The sequence below is a fragment of the Camponotus vicinus genome, unplaced genomic scaffold (genome assembly GCF_025532165.1).
Source record: "Camponotus vicinus isolate PSW18456_S1 unplaced genomic scaffold, iyCamVici1.0 SCAF_14, whole genome shotgun sequence".
NCBI lineage: Eukaryota > Metazoa > Arthropoda > Insecta > Hymenoptera > Formicidae > Camponotus > Camponotus vicinus.
The window spans coordinates 8,728,451-8,746,188 of record NW_028141950.1 but is presented as its reverse complement, the minus strand read 5'-3'; the positions used below and the strand labels follow the sequence as shown (position 1 = coordinate 8,746,188).

At 31.6% G+C, this 17,738-nt stretch overlaps 1 protein-coding gene and 1 pseudogene across 2 annotated transcripts; both read left to right on the top strand.

Moving 5' to 3' along the window:
• Nucleotides 1-2,611: 2,611 nt before the first annotated feature.
• The window catches only part of LOC145965724 (proto-oncogene tyrosine-protein kinase ROS-like), an 82,929-nt pseudogene continuing 67,802 nt past the window's right edge, over nucleotides 2,612-17,738 (top strand).
• Nucleotides 14,041-15,902, top strand: LOC145965749 (proto-oncogene tyrosine-protein kinase ROS-like). Of its 2 annotated transcripts, XM_083089424.1 has the most exons (4): nucleotides 14,041-14,113; nucleotides 14,300-14,517; nucleotides 14,784-15,257; nucleotides 15,525-15,902. In XM_083089424.1, the coding sequence occupies exons 1-4, from the start codon at nucleotides 14,062-14,064 to the stop codon at nucleotides 15,870-15,872; spliced, it is 1,092 nt and encodes a 363-aa protein (XP_082945550.1). In that variant the 5' UTR covers nucleotides 14,041-14,061; the 3' UTR covers nucleotides 15,873-15,902. The 2 variants fall into 2 exon arrangements, with proteins under 2 accessions (XP_082945550.1, XP_082945551.1); XM_083089425.1 differs by lacking the exon at nucleotides 14,041-14,113 and having other exon boundaries at nucleotides 14,283-14,517.

Genomic DNA, 17,738 nt, shown 5'->3' with positions numbered 1-17,738 from the left:
TTTACTTTTTATTTTAATATAATATAATACAAAAAAAAATTTTATAATAAAAATTATCTTGCTTAATAAAAGATTATAAAAAAAATTGCCTTAAATTGAAAAAAGTCATATTTATTTTATTTTCTCGAAAATAAGAACTGGTACTTTTATTCCCAGACTATGTTACTTTCGTCCTAGGCCCCCAGGATAAAAGTAACAATCAACGTACTTGCGAAAAGCTATAGTAGCTCTTTAAATATCTATCATTTGAAATTGAAATAGGTATAATAATAGAGCAATAAATGGAGTTTTTTAACATATAATCTTTTTTTTTATATCTCTAACGATAATTAATTAGTGACCTGTAATACAAAAAATGTTACTTTTGTCCCCGGTCTCCCCTATATATTTATATATATGTATGTATATGTATATGTATGTATATACGTATATATAATTTGAAATTAATAAAAATTAGTTTTTATTTTGTCTATATTAGAAACGTGAAAAATATGTTTCCTTAACTATGGATTTAAAAACGTTTTTATAGAAACGTTTCTTATTAATGTTTTACGATTAAAAAATATTGGATACGTGTAAGAAACGTATATAAAACGAATGTGTGCTACCTCGGGCATCATAGCATATCTTAAAGTTATTTATTGACGACAGCCATGTGTTAAAATAAAACGTTTCGTCATCTATTGACAATTGATAATTAAAGGTTAACTGTCCATTTGATATTAATGCTGTCTTGTTGCAATGCAGCGGAAATTAAATCAAACTTTAAATTTTGTCTCGAAAATATTATAGTTCTAAAAAGTGACGTAGAAGAGATGATATATTGAATCCAATAAATATTATTGTTATATGTATTATCTAACTGATATAAATAACTTATTGGTAGTTAATAAAGAAAATATTGTAGATGGATATGTATGTATTAATACTTGAATGTTTGTTTTTTTAAGATACTTATTAGATATTCAACATGTGTACTTTTGTATTTTATATATTATATAAGATCTGCACTTTGTAATGTAATATTAACTATTTTGTAAATTCATAAATGTTAACGCACAATTGTAATTTTCTTTTCAAACTTTTTTCATATTATGTTTTGGAGCTTTTTCCTATTTCAAACTGTACATATAAATCTTTGTACATACATATATCATTGCTGTGGAGGGAATAAATTTTTATAAATTTATAAAATATTTGAAAATACGTTTATTATTATGCATGAATTTAAAAAAGAGACCATTATATAAATACTTGTTTAATTATCTTAGTTATTCTTAACACACAGAATTATTCTTAATTATTCTTAGCAGAATGTTTCTTTAATAATATAAAAATATTTTGGCAAATAAAAATGTTGTATATCATCTAATATATGAATGGACTGAATAAATCACAAAAATTATTTTCAATTATATTTCACGTAATTAAAGTGTTTATCACATTTTTTGGATATAAAGTAATTGATTTATAGCGGGAGAAAGATGGAATTTGATTGGATGCACTAATGCAATATAAAGACTGTCGTATATAAAATTACAATAATAGAATTAAAATAATAAAGTACTTAATATTATAAATTTTTCTATTCTATTCTATTATATATATTAAGTATATTATACTAAGTTAATATTAACTAAAGTTATATTATATAAGTTATTATATTATAAGGTTATTCAATGCAAATAATGATAATAATAGCTCGTACAATTAATTATATTATTTATTTTAGTTATGTATGTGCTACTGTAAATTTGTACTTATTTATACTAGTTCAAAAACGGTGTTACGTATCGATTCAAACTGCATTATGTGAATGTACAGAAAACGCATAAACCATTTCTTTTAAATCCATTCTTACTTTTCTTATAATCAGAATATCTTTTTATATAGTAAACGTGCCCCTAGGCCAAAGAGAAGATACTCAGAAATAAATTAATGTAAAAAGTTTAATATAAAATTCAAATTAAACAATTATATATACATAAAATTATTTTTATTTATAGAATTATTTTTGTTTTATACATATATAATCTTTTTGTTAAACATTTTTTAAAGATTTTAATTCTTTTTGGAATAACGCCAAGTAATTCCGTAGAGAAAAATAAATTACAACGGAATGCAGCTAATAAGACGTCATGGCCAGAGTCCGGATCTTGGTGTCGTTTTCCCCACTCCAAGTGCATGCTAGCGGCCGAACGCCGCGAAAAGCAGTACTGTCTATGCCGGTCTAATGATGGTAGTAAAGAGGGCATCGTCGCGTGGAAAAAAAATATATATATATTAATATAGAATATATGTTTATTTAATATTATACATAATATATAAAATAATATAATAAAATAATATATATATATATATATATATATATATATATATGTTATATAAAATATAAAATAATATAATAAATTATTATATTTTCTTTTTCTACGCGACGGTGCCCTCTTTGCTACCATCACTAGACCGGCTTAGACGGTTACTGCTTTTCGCGACGTTCGGCCGCTAGCATGCCCATGGAGTGAGGAAAACGGCACCAAGATCCGGTTTCTGAGTCATGGCAACACATGATCCGATTGATTATTCGAAGTCAGTTACTATTATGATTGCTAGCCAAAACACGCTACCGCGTTACTTATCGTTTGATTCAAACTGCATTATATGAATATCACAAAAAATTATGATAACAACTAATTGAGGATTCATCGGAAACCGATTGAGTGCAAACGTTTACGAAAAATGCAAATTATGTTTGGGACAATTTTATGTGTTTTATTGAAAGGTTTAGTACTGACAAAGGCAACTATCACGCCGGAGAATTATACCACTTCAAACAACCTCCAGAAAGAAAGTGTTTCCATGTGTCCAAATTTAAATTTCACGCAGGTAAGAGATATTTTTCGCTTGATTAAGAGACAATTGAATGTTATTGCTGTTATATATATATAGTAGTGTAACTAAAAATGAATGATAATAAATTACATATTCTATCTATATAATAAGATAAGATAAAATAGAACATTTCAATATAAAAGAAAAAAGTATGTACGATGATGTAAAAAAATGATGGATAAAGTTTCGAAATTTTCTTTACAAATGAATGTTATATACTATATTAAATTTAATTAAAACGGTATTTTATAAAATTTGACTGTATTATTTTGTCTCTCTCTCTCTCTCTCTCTCTCTCTCTCTCTCTATATATATATATATATATATATATATATATATATATATATATATAATTATTATTTTTAATAATATTTCTATAAATATAACAATTTTTAAAATTAATGAAATTTTCTGTCTACTCTATCTGCTACATTAATATATACGTACGATGATACTCCAATATATTTTAATGTCATTTTTCTTCAATTTCTAAAATTTCTTTATGTTTCTAGATATTCATTATCTTTCTATTTATGATATTTATAATATTTATTGATATATAGTAAGCTTTATACTAATGTAGATTTTATTTTATGTAATTAATTTAGAAAGTTAGCATTATTTCTTTGTGTTAAGGATAATTATATAACGGCACAGAGCTACTAAATATCGAGATAGAAAATCTAATAAAAAAACCATTTATCAAACATTCTTCAAGTTGTATCTATTAACGCTAATATTTCGATCGACAATATATTCAATAACAATCACTAGAATTTATATTAATTTTCATTGTACATATATCCGTTTACATGCAATTATATGCACATATTTTATCGAGGCATTATCGTTTATACTTTCGGTTTATACTATCATTTCCAGGATTTGTTTGTGTTAAAAATATAACGATATTCGAGAAAAAACTTGACAAGGTTATAAATAGAAGAATTTATATAATTCTATGACTAATATTTAATAATAATAATAAACTTTATTGTTCCCCTCAGGGTTACAATCTTTTGCTTTACAAAAAGTCTTAAATCTACTTTTATCCTAAACTTAACCTATACTTATAAACTACTTGAGGGATCGCGAATTTCTTCGCTCCCCCTCCCTCCTTTACACGCACACACACGCCCTTGACTTCCGCTTCCTCTTGCCTTTTATTCAACCTCTCTACCCCCCCCACTCTCTCTCTCTCTCTCTCTCTCTCTCTCTCTCTCTCTCTCTCTCTCTCTCTCTCACTCACTCACTCACTCACTCACTCACTCATTCACTCTCACTCTCTCTCTTCTCCCTCCTCTTTTCTTACTTCTCTTTCTCTCTCTATCTCTCATCCACCATTCTCCCTCCCCACCTCACCCCAACATCCACTCCGCCATTTCCTGTCAGCTTTCCCCCCAGTCCTCCACACTCTACACCCCTCCCATACGTGTTCCCAAGTCTCCGTCTCCCCCTCACATAACTTACATATCCTTTTATCTTCTTCTTCCCAATAATTACTCTCTCCTATCTCATTCCCCAATCTAAACCTCAATATCCTCCTCCACCTGCTCTCTCCCCAGCCCTTCTTTAGATATTCTGGTATTCTTTCCTCCTTTATCATCTTATATCACCTGTTATATCTTCAGTCTCTTATCCTTCCTTCTTTCTCCAACCTTTGCTCCTCTTTGTCCTTCTTAATCAATTCTCCAAACCACCCAACCCCTTCCTCTCTCTTCCTCTCTACCTCTCCAATCCTCCATCCCCTGCTTTCAAAGAACCTCTTCCTCTCCTCCTCCCACTCTGATCCTACCTTTCCCTCCCTCGCCCCCTCCCTCAATTCCTTCCAGCATAGTCTCGTCAACTCACTACCTTTCCCTTCCTTCAGCCTTTCCTCAAATCCCCAAGCTCTCTTTCCCGCTCTCTCTCTTAACTTTCCCCTCTTAATTTCTTCCCTTATCAAATATCCTGACGTTCTTCTCTCTAGGCCCAGTACACCTCATATATCTTTCCTCCAGTCTCTCTATTGCTTCCCTTTCTTTCCAACCCCATATCTCAACTCCATAGCTCAATATTGTCCATATTAGTCTGTCAAACAGCCATAGCCTTCTACTCCAATCCTTGCCAAACTTTCTCTTCCCTATTCCCCATACTTCTCCCATTACCGCCGCCGCCCTCTTAATCCTTTCCCTAATATGCGCTTCTTGTCCTCCATTCCTCTGCAACGTATAGGTACCCCAGGTACCTAAATTCCTTTACCTCCTCCATCCTTTTTCCTCTCCACCTCCACTCTCTTTTTTTCATTCTACCTCCTCCCTTCTTAAACCTCATTATCTTCGTCTTACCTACATTCAACTCTAAACCTTTCCTCTCCATATATTCCTCCAATCTACCAATCATGCTCCTCATTTCATCTTCCTCCTCCGCCAATAGCACTATATCATCCGCATAAGCTAAGATATATATCCTTTCTCCCCCACACATCTTTATCCCTCCCCACTTCACCTTTCCCATCTCCTCCTCCAAGTCCGCAATCATTATACTAAATAACATCGGACACAATGGACATCCCTGTCTTACCCCCCTTGCCGTCCAAAAATTCTCCCCCGTTTCCCCTCCTGCTCTTACCCTACTTTTCGTCTCTCTCAGTGCTTCTTTCACTCTCTCCACTAAACCCTCTCTTATCCCTCTCATCCTCATTGTCTCACATAATACCTCTCTGTCCACCGTGTCAAATGCCGCCTTCAAGTCCACAAATAATGCCACTACTCCCTTTCCCTTTCCCAATTGCCTATTTATTAGATAATTTACCACATATATATTATCCATTGTACCCATTCCCTTCCTAAACCCTGTCTGATTCTGCGGAATCACCCTTTTAGCCTCACATTCCTCCCTCAATCTTTCCACTAGCCCCATCATATACACCTTGTATAATACCGCCATCAGTGTCACCCCCCTATATTCCTCCACTGTCTTTCCTTCTCCTTTCTTCACAATTGGTACAATTACCCCCTCCTTCCATCCCTCCGGCCACCCCTCTCCCTTCCACACCCCCTTGCAAAAGTTCCATCCCCAATCTACCAAATCTTCCCCTCCATATTTCCAAACCTCTCCTGGTATTCCATCGTACCCGGCTGCCTTCCCATCCTTTAACCTTCTGATCGCTCCCCTAATTTTCTCCTTGCTTATTTCCCCTTCTCCATCCTCCCTTCTCCTATCCCAATTTCCTCTCACTACTCTGTGCTCCACCCCTCCCAGTAGTCTCATAAAATAATCTTTCCATTCTCTCTCCTCTATATTCTCGTTCACTCTCCTCCTCTTTCTCCTACATCTATTCACAATCTCCCACACCTCCTTCTCTTTCTTTACCTGCTTCGCTTCTTTTTCCCATCTCTCACTTTTCTCCCTTTTCTTTTGCTCACATAACTCCCTATATTCTCTTTTCTTTTCCCTATACCCTTCTTTATCTTCTCCCTCCTTCCTCCATTTCCTCAATTCCTCTCTCACCTCTCTTTTCTTATCCTTACATTCTTCATCCTACCATCCCCCTCTTATTATCTTTTCTTTCCCCTGTTCTTCTTCTGTCACCTTCATCGTCTTTTTTATTCTCATTTCCATATCCCCCCATGCTTCTTCCAATCCATCTCCCATTGTTTTCTCTAATGCCATCTTTTTCCTAAACATTTCTCTACCCTCCTCATCCCATATCACTCTTCCGACTCCTTCTATCCTTTTCCCTCTCCTCTTTCTCTCCACTTTCCCTTCCACCCATACTTCCACCGGATGATGATCTGAGTCTATTTTATCTCCTATTCTCATTCTTTTGATTCTCCCTCTCACATCCTCATCTCCAATCACATAATCTATTACTATATATCCCTTACCCCCCGTAAACGTAAATTCGCTTTCCTCATCCCCTCTCATATTTCCATTAAAAATATTCCATCCTTTTTCTTCAACCAATTCCCCTAACTTTCCTCCATCTCTATTTATCTTTTCATCCTTTGATCTCCTTCCTTTCTCACCTCCTGATTCCCCCTCATCTTCCTCTCCCACCGCTCCTCCCTCTCTTCCTGTTCTCGCGTTAAAGTCACCACCTATTAGTATTCCACTTCCCACTTCCATTTCTTCCATCCATCCCTCCATATCCTTTAACACTTCCTCTAAATTCCCCTTCACATATACTCCTATTATTTTCCACCTTCCCCCCCCCCACTCTCACTCTTCCTTCAATTATTCCCTCCCTTTCTGATTTTATTTCCTGTCCTTTCTCCATTACTTCTTTTCTTATCCCCATAGCCATTCCTCCCATTGCTCTCCCCTTCCTATTTCTCCTTTTTGCTATTTGTGTCCCCCGTTTGTATCCTTTCGGTAACTTTTCTTTTATCCTATCCCATCCCTTCTCATCCACCCATGTCTCTGACAACACAATTACGTCCCAATTTTCCAACCCCTTCCAAAAATCCCTGTTCTTATTCCTCAACCCCGCTACATTCCAGAATGCTACCCTCCATTCTTCCCTACCAATCTCCCCTCTCTTCTCCTCCCCCATTATCCCCCCATTCTTTTCTCCACTTATCTTCCTTCCCCCTGTATTTCTCCTCTTATCTCACCCCTTTCATCTCTCAATACCTCTCCTTCGTCATCCCACCTCCACCATTGGTCCCCTATCCTTATTCTCCCTCCTCTTACCCAAACTCTTCTTCCCTTCGCCTCCTCCATTCTTGCTATCTCTCCCAACCTCCATCTAACCTTCCTCTTCCTCCATGACAAGTCCTCCAAAATTCTCTCCTTTCTACCTCTTAAATTCTTCTTTTTCTCCATCACCTCCCATTTTTGCTCCTCACTTCCTAACCTGACTAATAGCATCTCCCGCCCTTTTTCTTTCACTTCTCCTATCCTTTTAACTTCCCCTACTTCCACCTTCGCTTCCCACTATCCTTAATATTTCCTCCACTGCCTTTCTTCTTTCTCCCTCCTTTACTTCTACATTTCTTATTACCACCATTCCTCCTCCTCTCCTCCCTCTCTCTGGTGTCTAACCTTCTTTCTAACTCACCTACCTTGTCCATTATCTTATTCCCCCTGTTCTACTTTGTATCACGTTATCCTCCTTCCTCTCTCCCTCCTCCAATTTTTCTATTCTTTCCTTCATCTCCTCTAGCTTCCTCCTCAACTCCCCCCTCTCCTCCCTCCATTCCTTCTGTTGCTCTCTGAACTCCCTCCTCATTTCCTCCATCTCCTCGTTCAACCCCCTTCCCTGTTCTCTAAATTCCCTTCTTACTTCCTCCATCGCTCTCTCCGTTCTTTCTGCCATTCTCTCAAAGCCCTCTTTCATTTCCCTCATCCACTCTCCCAGCTCACTCATCTCTATTTTCTTCACCGGCGATCTTTCTATTATTTTACTTTTCTTAAATATCTCCTCCTCTCCCCCTCCACTCCTCTCCATTTCTTCCCTCTTCCTTTTCCACAACTCGTCTAGACTCCCTATACTCCCCCCCTCTCCCTTCCCTTCCTTCCTAATACTCTCTCCTTTGACTCCGTCTCCATTTGAACCACGCGCGCTTCTCTGTTCCCCCTTCTATTCCTACTGTATACTCTATGCCACTCGTGTGCCTCGTTGTTTCCTACCTATCTACCCACTATCTATGCCTACCGCCCGTTTTCCTATGTCTCTATCTACAATCCCCCTATTCTATGCCTTTTATCCTGTCATCTCGCTTCCCTTTATTACCCGTTTTTTCCTTAACCCGGCCCTCCACTTATTCCCTTTATACTCTCTCACACTCTTTCTCACCTCCGCTCTCACACTCCACCACTCTCACTATCACCACCCTTCTGCAATTCTCACTAATTCTCACTATCACACTTGCCTACTTTCCACGTGTCAACCGTTATTGCACCGGAAGCGGAAGCTCGACTAATATTTAATAATTGTAAAGATAATTGGAACAATATTTTTAACCTTTTTATTCTTGAAGTACAAACATTAATAAAACTTTAGTAATATCGGCAAATTTTTGAAAAGAAATTTGAATTACGGTAAAATTGAGAGGAGTTAACTAACCTATCGTGAGAAAGAATCAAACCGTTAGACAAAATTGTTTTAATAATTGCAAAGGCTACACTTTCGCTTGTACTACTTGCTAAAAGCTGTTATGAATCCTCATTGACTCTTCTTAACCTGTTGATTGATTTTATTTTTAACATGAGTTATGTTTGATATACAAGATGTCTTAAAAAAAATAAATAAAAAATAGATTTTACGATATGAATAAAACTACATCACATTCAATTTATATCATTTAGGAATGGTATATATCAAACCGGTATTATTAAGCAAACAAAAAACGAATGGTAATTTTTCGTTTAATTTTATATGGTAATTTTATAATTTTATAATTTTATAATTTATCATTAAAAGCACTAGAAACAATCGCTTCAACGATACTCACTTAATTCTTTTCGTATGTTATACTTTATGAAGGATATTTCAATGTCCGAGAAAAATGATCATCATATACTAAATTTCAAATCTGACCGAAGTCATTCTAATAGTACTGCGAGAAATGAGCGAGAAGTCGATGAAGTTACACTTGCAAATATTTCTATCATCCCAGAATCTAACGGTAAGTTGCAAAAAAATGCATAAAACATTAATAACAAAATCTATGACGAAAAAGTGTAAATAGTTTAAATTGAAGAGAGAATGGAAATCAAATCTAAAAATATCTTCCAGTAGTGAGAAGAATATAAATTCTAATTCCGTCCAAAAAAGAAATAGAAAAGCATAATATAAACAGTGTACATAAAAATTGTCATAATTAAAGGTAAAATCAATTTTATTAATTTGCTACTTTGTTTTAAAGCAATCGCAAATATTATACTTCTGATTTCTTAAGCTATAGGAATTTATCGAAAAGTACTTGTCATTCTATTAAAAGTTATTTATTCGTTTTTCCCATGAATTAACGATTACTTTTCTAAATCTTGAATAACGCAAAAAATTCTTATATTACTTTTTTGAAGGTCAATACTGTACTAATTTCCATATTTTGTAGTTTACATTTATTTTTTCTCTTTCCTTTATTTTCACATTAAATTGTTCTTTCTGATTTACTGAGATAATCAACTTAATCTTATATATAATTATGATAATATGTACGTTCTTAAAATCTCTAGAAAGCAGTTTGAGCAAACCAACATCTCTCAGAGCATTTGTACAATTCGACAGTCAATTCGCAGAAAAAGTAAACGATATTTTTGTGACATTGAGGTAAGGAATCTAAATTCTCAGTTTGTATTCTTTCATTTTTCTCTCTTTTTCTTAAATTCAACGACATAAGTATATCAAAAATGTTAATTCTGTTATAATTTTGTTAAATATAAAATGGCTGAAATTTTATTTTTTTACAGATGGAACCAACCCGAATTTACCGATGAAATAATACAAGGGTATACAGTGCAATGTTCTTTCATCGATGACTTAAAAGAGATTCAAACCTGCGACGATAAAAATATCACAAATACAAAATTGGAGCACACGATGCACAATCTAATATCTAACGCGACATATTATTTTCGAGTACGTGCGCATACTAAAATTGTTGCTGGTCCTTATACGGATTTAATCAATGTGTCGACTACACATGAAAATCCAATACCTAAATTATTAGTGACATCGAGAAAAGGTATCCACATATTGGACGTGGATTTAAACATTACTAATTTCATAATGTCAGAGTACGTATACTGATAAAAAAAATAGTTATAATTATCATAAATTATTTTTAACACTAGCTATAAAGTTAAAGTTATTATTATTATGCACAGGTTTATTATTATCAACATTATAGTAGTAATAACTATAAAATTAGAAATCTCAACTATAATTTTTTACTATAAAATTATAGTTCCTTTTTTTCAGATCAGTAATAGAATATAGCTCCTTTTTTTCAGATCAGTAACATATGCCGCTTATTCGATACAGGAACATAGAATTTATTGGCTAACAGAAAGAGACCTAATGACATTGAAGATTAATGAAAATAATATCACAAAAATAGCCAGCTTTGATAATTATCCATATAATCTCTGCATTGACTGGGTAGCAAGAAATCTATATATAACCTCTCAAGACTTCGACTACTTTTATATTGTAAAGTTCGACTTAACAATGTGGGAAAATGGCATAATTGAATTTAATAAGATTTTCAAATCAGAAATTTATATTCTCGGTTTAAGTGTATCACCGTTTATGGGGTACGTTTATTACCGTTCACCTGAAAAAATAATTTTTCATTAAAGATTTATGCAAATTTGTAATTTTTCTATAATTTTACGTGGTTTTATAATTAAGATCATAAGTAAAAAAAAATAATAAGTTATTATATAATTATAATAATTTCGAATTTTCACTACATATAAGTTTCTGTTTTTGTTAAAAAATGTTTTATAATGAGTAAAATAATTATATATTTTTTAGAATTTTATATCACGTATCATACAATTGGATGAATACAAAATATGATATGATGCAATATCATCTCGATGGAAAAAACGAGCAAATTGTTCAGATAAATGCATCCTTTTGCCAATTTCATTATATAGATTCTATTCGCGATGTGATAATTGATGACATGAATAATGAGGAGCCGTTAATTTACTGGTTAAGTGACATTTACATAATTGTAACAGACATTAACATTTCTATGTGCAATGCGATTTTACACAAGAAAAACATAAGTGTAAGTGATACTTTTTACTTCCAATCTATGACGATTGACAAAACAAACATTTACATTTTAGTAAATGATCCGTTTCCATATATACTCTACGTTTTGAAAAAGAAATATGCAAGTCTCACGAGCGTAAATGCAGCCAAATATGTTGAAAAGATAATAATAAGTTCAGATAATAATATGTTTTATAAAATTTACGCTTTTGATAAATCTCTACAACCATATCCTCCAATGAGATGTCTGACACCTTACGAAAAAGTTTATAATTTTGAGAATGGAGCAGTAATGGATAGACTGGCAAACATCATCTATGTGAAGCCTCTTCCGGAGCCGGCTGTAAAGAGTGGATGCAAAAAATATAATTTACCAACTACTATGTATACTATCTCCCTAATCTGTTTAGACAACAATTTCAACAAGTCTGAGAAATTCAATATGCTAGGCGAGCGATATTACAGTCTTAAGGACTTAACACCATTTACAGAGTACAAGTTGAAGTTTACTTTAAGCAATTTTTACTTTGATCAATTATCAATAAATCCATTCGATTCGACTGTGATACCAATAAAAACTAATTCGGGCAAGCTTAATGCACCAGAAAACGTAAGTGTTCTAGCTTTGACGCCTACTATAGCAGCAGTTCATTGGATGCCACCCAAGGCATTGAACTGCGTGGTCGTGACCTACGAAGTGCATTGGAAGTCAGTTACATTAGTGAACGGCACGCAACAAAAGAGCAAACAATTTATCAATATGCCGAAACGTATGGTAGACGGCAGATTTTTCACAAAGATTAACTTGCCGCTATCAGTACAAGATTACTTGATATACGTGCGTGTGTATCCAATTAATTTTAGCGATTTCTACAACGAGAGTTTAAGCAAGATCGTTCACAAATACTCAAAACCAAACAATATTACTTTGAGCGAGGTCGACATAAATAGCATAGACATTTCATGGATCTCAAACATCAATCTGACGGTCTCTCCTACACTAGAGTACAAAGAGAATGCAACAGAAAAGTGGCAAACAACGAATTATATTAAAATTAATTATAACAAAGAAATAATATACCATATCGGAAATTTACAATCGGGAACTTTATACAAGTTTCGCTTGATATTGAGATATCCCGAATATGAGGAAAATTTTACATGGCCGGCTAATGAAAGATTTATTTTTTCAACACTTGGTAAGCAAACGAAGATACCCATACAGCACAATAAGAATGTATGGATATATTGAAGAATAATTTCATTGAAACATTGCAATATTGCAAATCGATTGTGAAATTCTGCTGAGTTATTGTTATAAGATTGTGATGAAGTTAAGCTGTCCGCTTTTTGCAATGAAATATTGTAGCAATATAACAGCGTAATATATTGGAAAGAATGCAATGTTATTGCAACCATATTTTTGTTTTTGATAGATGAATATCTTGGAAACATTTAATTCAATTAAAAACTTGATATAAATAGAAGTTTGCAATATCTAAGATAATCGTGTCTGAGATAATATATTGTAAAATTGTATTTAAACAATCATATAACATAAAATATTATATTTTTATACAAAATTACTTTAAACTTTTACTTACGAATCACTTTTTTATATTAAATGTTTTTTATATTCTTATAATGGAGTATATATATATATAAACATTATAGTTATAAAATTAATTAAATATTACTAATTATATTTTTATTTAAAAATTTTAAAGATCCGTTATAATTATATATATTTGTATGTGAAAAATGCATAAAAATGCATAGAAAAATATAATAATAGATATAATAGTATCTACATACTTAATATAATAAAAAGATACATTATCTTTGAAGATTAATATCGTATTCGTACATGAAGTGAAAATATATCATAAAATATATTATAACATTGATATAAAATGTTATCTATATTTTAATAAGAAAATAGCAATGCTTATCTTTAGCTTAGAATTATATTTACTCCACTGATATTATTTCTGTGTCATTATTTCATTTGACTTCTGCAAAAAAGTAAAATTCATGGCATATATACAAATATAAGAAAATATATTATTACATTATTTTTATAGATAAATTAAAGAGTGTTATAGTTAAAATGTTTCTAAAATATAAATATCATATTGCTAATGTTTAATACATACTTTGTTAATTTATATTTCTACTTTCCATAATGTTGCATTGCAATTTGTAATATTGCAATATTGTTGCAAAGTAGTTGTAACATTCTGTGCCGCATAGATGTTATAATATTATCTGCTAATTTTTTTAAATATGAATAGCCCTAAAATTTAAAAAAATTAAATTTTGGTAATAAAGTTATAAGTAAAAATAAATTTGTAAACACATACACATACAAAGATATTAAAATTATATTTTTGCTTAATATAGATATTTCGAGCACTCCTGAAATAATAGCGAAGAAATATTACTTATTATTGATGTTAAGTTTTATTGTTATAGTTACTATAATCTGCGTCTACTATTTTTATCGTTGTAAGTATATTTGATGTAGGTATCGACTTGAATTGTAGATTATACATATATATCTGATATAATATCTAAAAATTTACTGAAAATAGTAATTTACTTATATTAAACTAAATGAATAAATTTACTAAAATACAGTAGATTTTATAATACATATTATTACATAATTAAGTCGAAATTTTATAACAGTGTATCGTCAACGCAGAGGTAATAATGAACAATTTTTATCTTCAACAATGGACGATATAGAATTGGCGATTCTACATGAAGTACCTTGCCGAAACACTCAATTCAATATGATTTACAGTCCTATGTTACATTATAACCCGGATGAATGTGCGATAACTAAAGTCGCACTTAAACAAATTACATTTACAAAACTTCTTGGTAGCGGCGCATTCGGAAAGGTAAAAGTTAATTTTTTCAAGCAACGTTTTAAATTAATTTCTCGATCAACAAAACAGATATGTATTTTCTAATAAAGATATAAATTACATGAATTTTTATAATAGATTATAAGTAATGTAAAATTTAGATGAGACAACAAGCATGCACATTATTATATATTTTTCATTGAATTATTTAATATAAAGTAAAATATAATATTACTTGACATTAAACTATACATTTTCTAATGACGTACGCATGTAAATTTGTGTGAAATATTTCGCAGGTATTTCAAGGAAAGGTGAAGAACTTAGAAAAATCGGGCACAGAGATATCCGTTGCAATAAAAACGCTTCGAAAAGATGCTTCTTCCCATGAGAAAAAGAAACTGTTAAAGGAAGCCAAGCTTATGAATCATTTTCGACATAAACATATATTAAGATTGTTGGCCGTTTGTTTAGATGAAGATTCTCCGTTACTAGTGTTGGAATTGATGGAAACTGGTGATCTGTTAAAATATTTGAGAGATTGTCGAAATATGCAAGCGTCAGATTCGCCTGCTCTGCGTTTACAGGATTTGCTCGCCATGTGCGAAGATGTTGCGCGAGGTTGTTGCTTCTTGGAAGAGTTGCGTTTCGTACATAGAGATCTAGCGTGTCGCAATTGTTTAGTATCTTCGAGAAATCGCGAGAATCGTGTCATCAAAATTGGAGATTTTGGACTGGCCAGAGATATCTACAAGGATGATTATTATCGCGTGGTAATAAATACAATTATGAAAATACAATTATGAAAATACAATTATGAAAAAAAATTAATGATTAAAAAATGAATTCTTTTGAAAATACTTTCCATTTTTTTATCATAATAGTATCGTGCATTGTTTCTTTAAGTAATATATATAGAATATAAATAGTTTTTATTTATACAGAGCAAGAGATAAATGAACGTTTTTCATTTTTGCACATATTCTAAAAATGAACAACTTGAACCAGAAAATTAAATTTTTGTTAAAATCATGTTTTAGAAAGGACAAGGTTTGCTTCCCATTCGCTGGATGGCACCCGAATCTTTGATGATCAAAATATTTACTTCTCAAAGCGATGTTTGGTCATTTGGGGTATTAATGTGGGAAATTACATCGTTGGGTGAGCAACCTTATATTGCCAAGACTGATGAAGAAGTGATAAATTATGTACGTGCTGGAGGCAGGTTGCCGATGACTCTTAACTGTCCATCATCATTGTACCAGTTGATGCTACGTTGTTGGAGTACAGCGGATGCTAGACCAAATTTCAAATTTTGTCTGAAAAATATTATAGCATTAAGAAAGAACATAGAAGATGCTTTACTGAATCCAGTCGATATTATTTAGCCGATATAATTAAATTAATGTTTATCTTCTTTTCCGAACGATTCAATAAATCTTAATGTAGGAAAAATATTTCTAGAATATTTCTAAATTGATTCTGTTATTTTCAGATTTAATCTTAATATTATATTTATCAATGAAGATAAAAGAAAGTTTACCTTCCATAAAATTTTACCTTCCATAAAATTTTGATTATTATTAAAAAATATTACATCCGTTTTCATGATTGTACAAAATCAAGTAATATAATGATATATCTAATTTGTGTTTTTGATTAATCGAAGCGAAATTTAATGATTGCGATTATATATATATATATATATATATATATATATATATATATATATACACAGGGTGTCCTTGAGCATGTGCTCACGCACTTGTGAGGAGGTAGAGCGCAGTAAATTAAATAAAGAAATGGTGATATTTTCAACTTTTGTATTCCGACCGGAAATACGCCATCCGGATCGGAAGTTGAATTTTTTTAGGGGAATATGGTACTTTTTATTACAGATTCGAATTGTACGTGAAAAAGTAAGAAACTTTTGTATCAAACGTTTTTTCTGAAAGTGCCTCTATCAATCTTAAAATTGACCTTGAAAGTAACTGTGATGAACTTTCAATAATTAATATTTCTATTATTATTACAAAAATCGTTACATGGTATAAGATTTTTTTATTTAATTTACTGCGCTCTACCTCCTCACAAGTGCGTGAGCACATGCTCAGGGACACCCTGTATATATGTATAAACGATATTTTTTTCAGCATGGGAATATAATTAATTTTCGACATTATACATGACCGATAATTACAAACTGATTGTAAAATTTATGAGAGAAAGAGGAACCGCGAATAATATCCTCTATAATTAGTTGTAAATATATAAATATAATAATATAATTATTTTTGAATTTATAACAGTTATCTGTATGAATTTTTTACATCATTCGAGAAAAGTATATATATATTTTATCTTTTTATTTAATGACTTACTGTATATTCAAATTATTTTGATGATTACAAAAGTGCAGTTGTAAAAATGAACTATACTGATTGCTCTATCTCCACTAACTATATTTAATAAAGCTAATAATGTGTAATATTTACATACAATTACGGTCTATCATTTCGAAAGATCACCAAATACTGACAACGTTTTATAGATATGTATGATATTATGCATTATAAAAAATATTAAATAACATATGAGATTATATAAACTATTTCATAATCGATGCACAGATACAACGATGCAATAATCTGCCGAGCACATTTTCCCGAATAATTCTAATCTTTACACTACAATATACTAATAATCATATATCCACAAATTATAAATTTTAAGTAAAAATAAAGATAGAATTATTGCGCGGAAGTCACAAATATTTTAATATTTTAAATAATACTATATATTAAATGAAATAGGAGTACCGCTCACCAGATTCCGCGCCTTATTGGCTGTTATTTGTCAATTTTTAATTATCTTTAATTATAGAATTGTGTAACACATTGCACATGACGAGCGCTAAATCATCGAATCGAAATTGGAAATCGCTGTTGTGAGTACTGTTGTGGAAATTCAAGTTAGTTTATCAATAAAAAAGTTTGACTAGTTAAGATTAAGCTGCATTCACAGAAATTTATTGGCACATATATAAAAAGAGAATTCTACATATATTCTTCTATATTCTAATATATTTCATTCTTTCATAATACAATATTAACATTGCACTTTTAATCTTATAGTATCTACAATATCTACAATATGTACAATATCACAATATCCTCATAGAAAAAAAGTTAAAAAATTGTTTATGTATGATTTTAAAATACGTATATTATAAATCCTAAATTTTATTGCACACA

Coding starts and splice junctions, on each gene's coding strand:
- LOC145965749 (XM_083089424.1), top strand. CDS start 14,062: ATGTTAAGTTTTATTGTTATAGTTACTATAATCTGCGTCTACTATTTT. Junction 14,114..14,299: donor CTGCGTCTACTATTTTTATC/GTTGTAAGTATA, acceptor ATTTTATAACAG/TGTATCGTCAACGCAGAGGT. Junction 15,258..15,524: donor AGGATGATTATTATCGCGTG/GTAATAAATACA, acceptor ATCATGTTTTAG/AAAGGACAAGGTTTGCTTCC.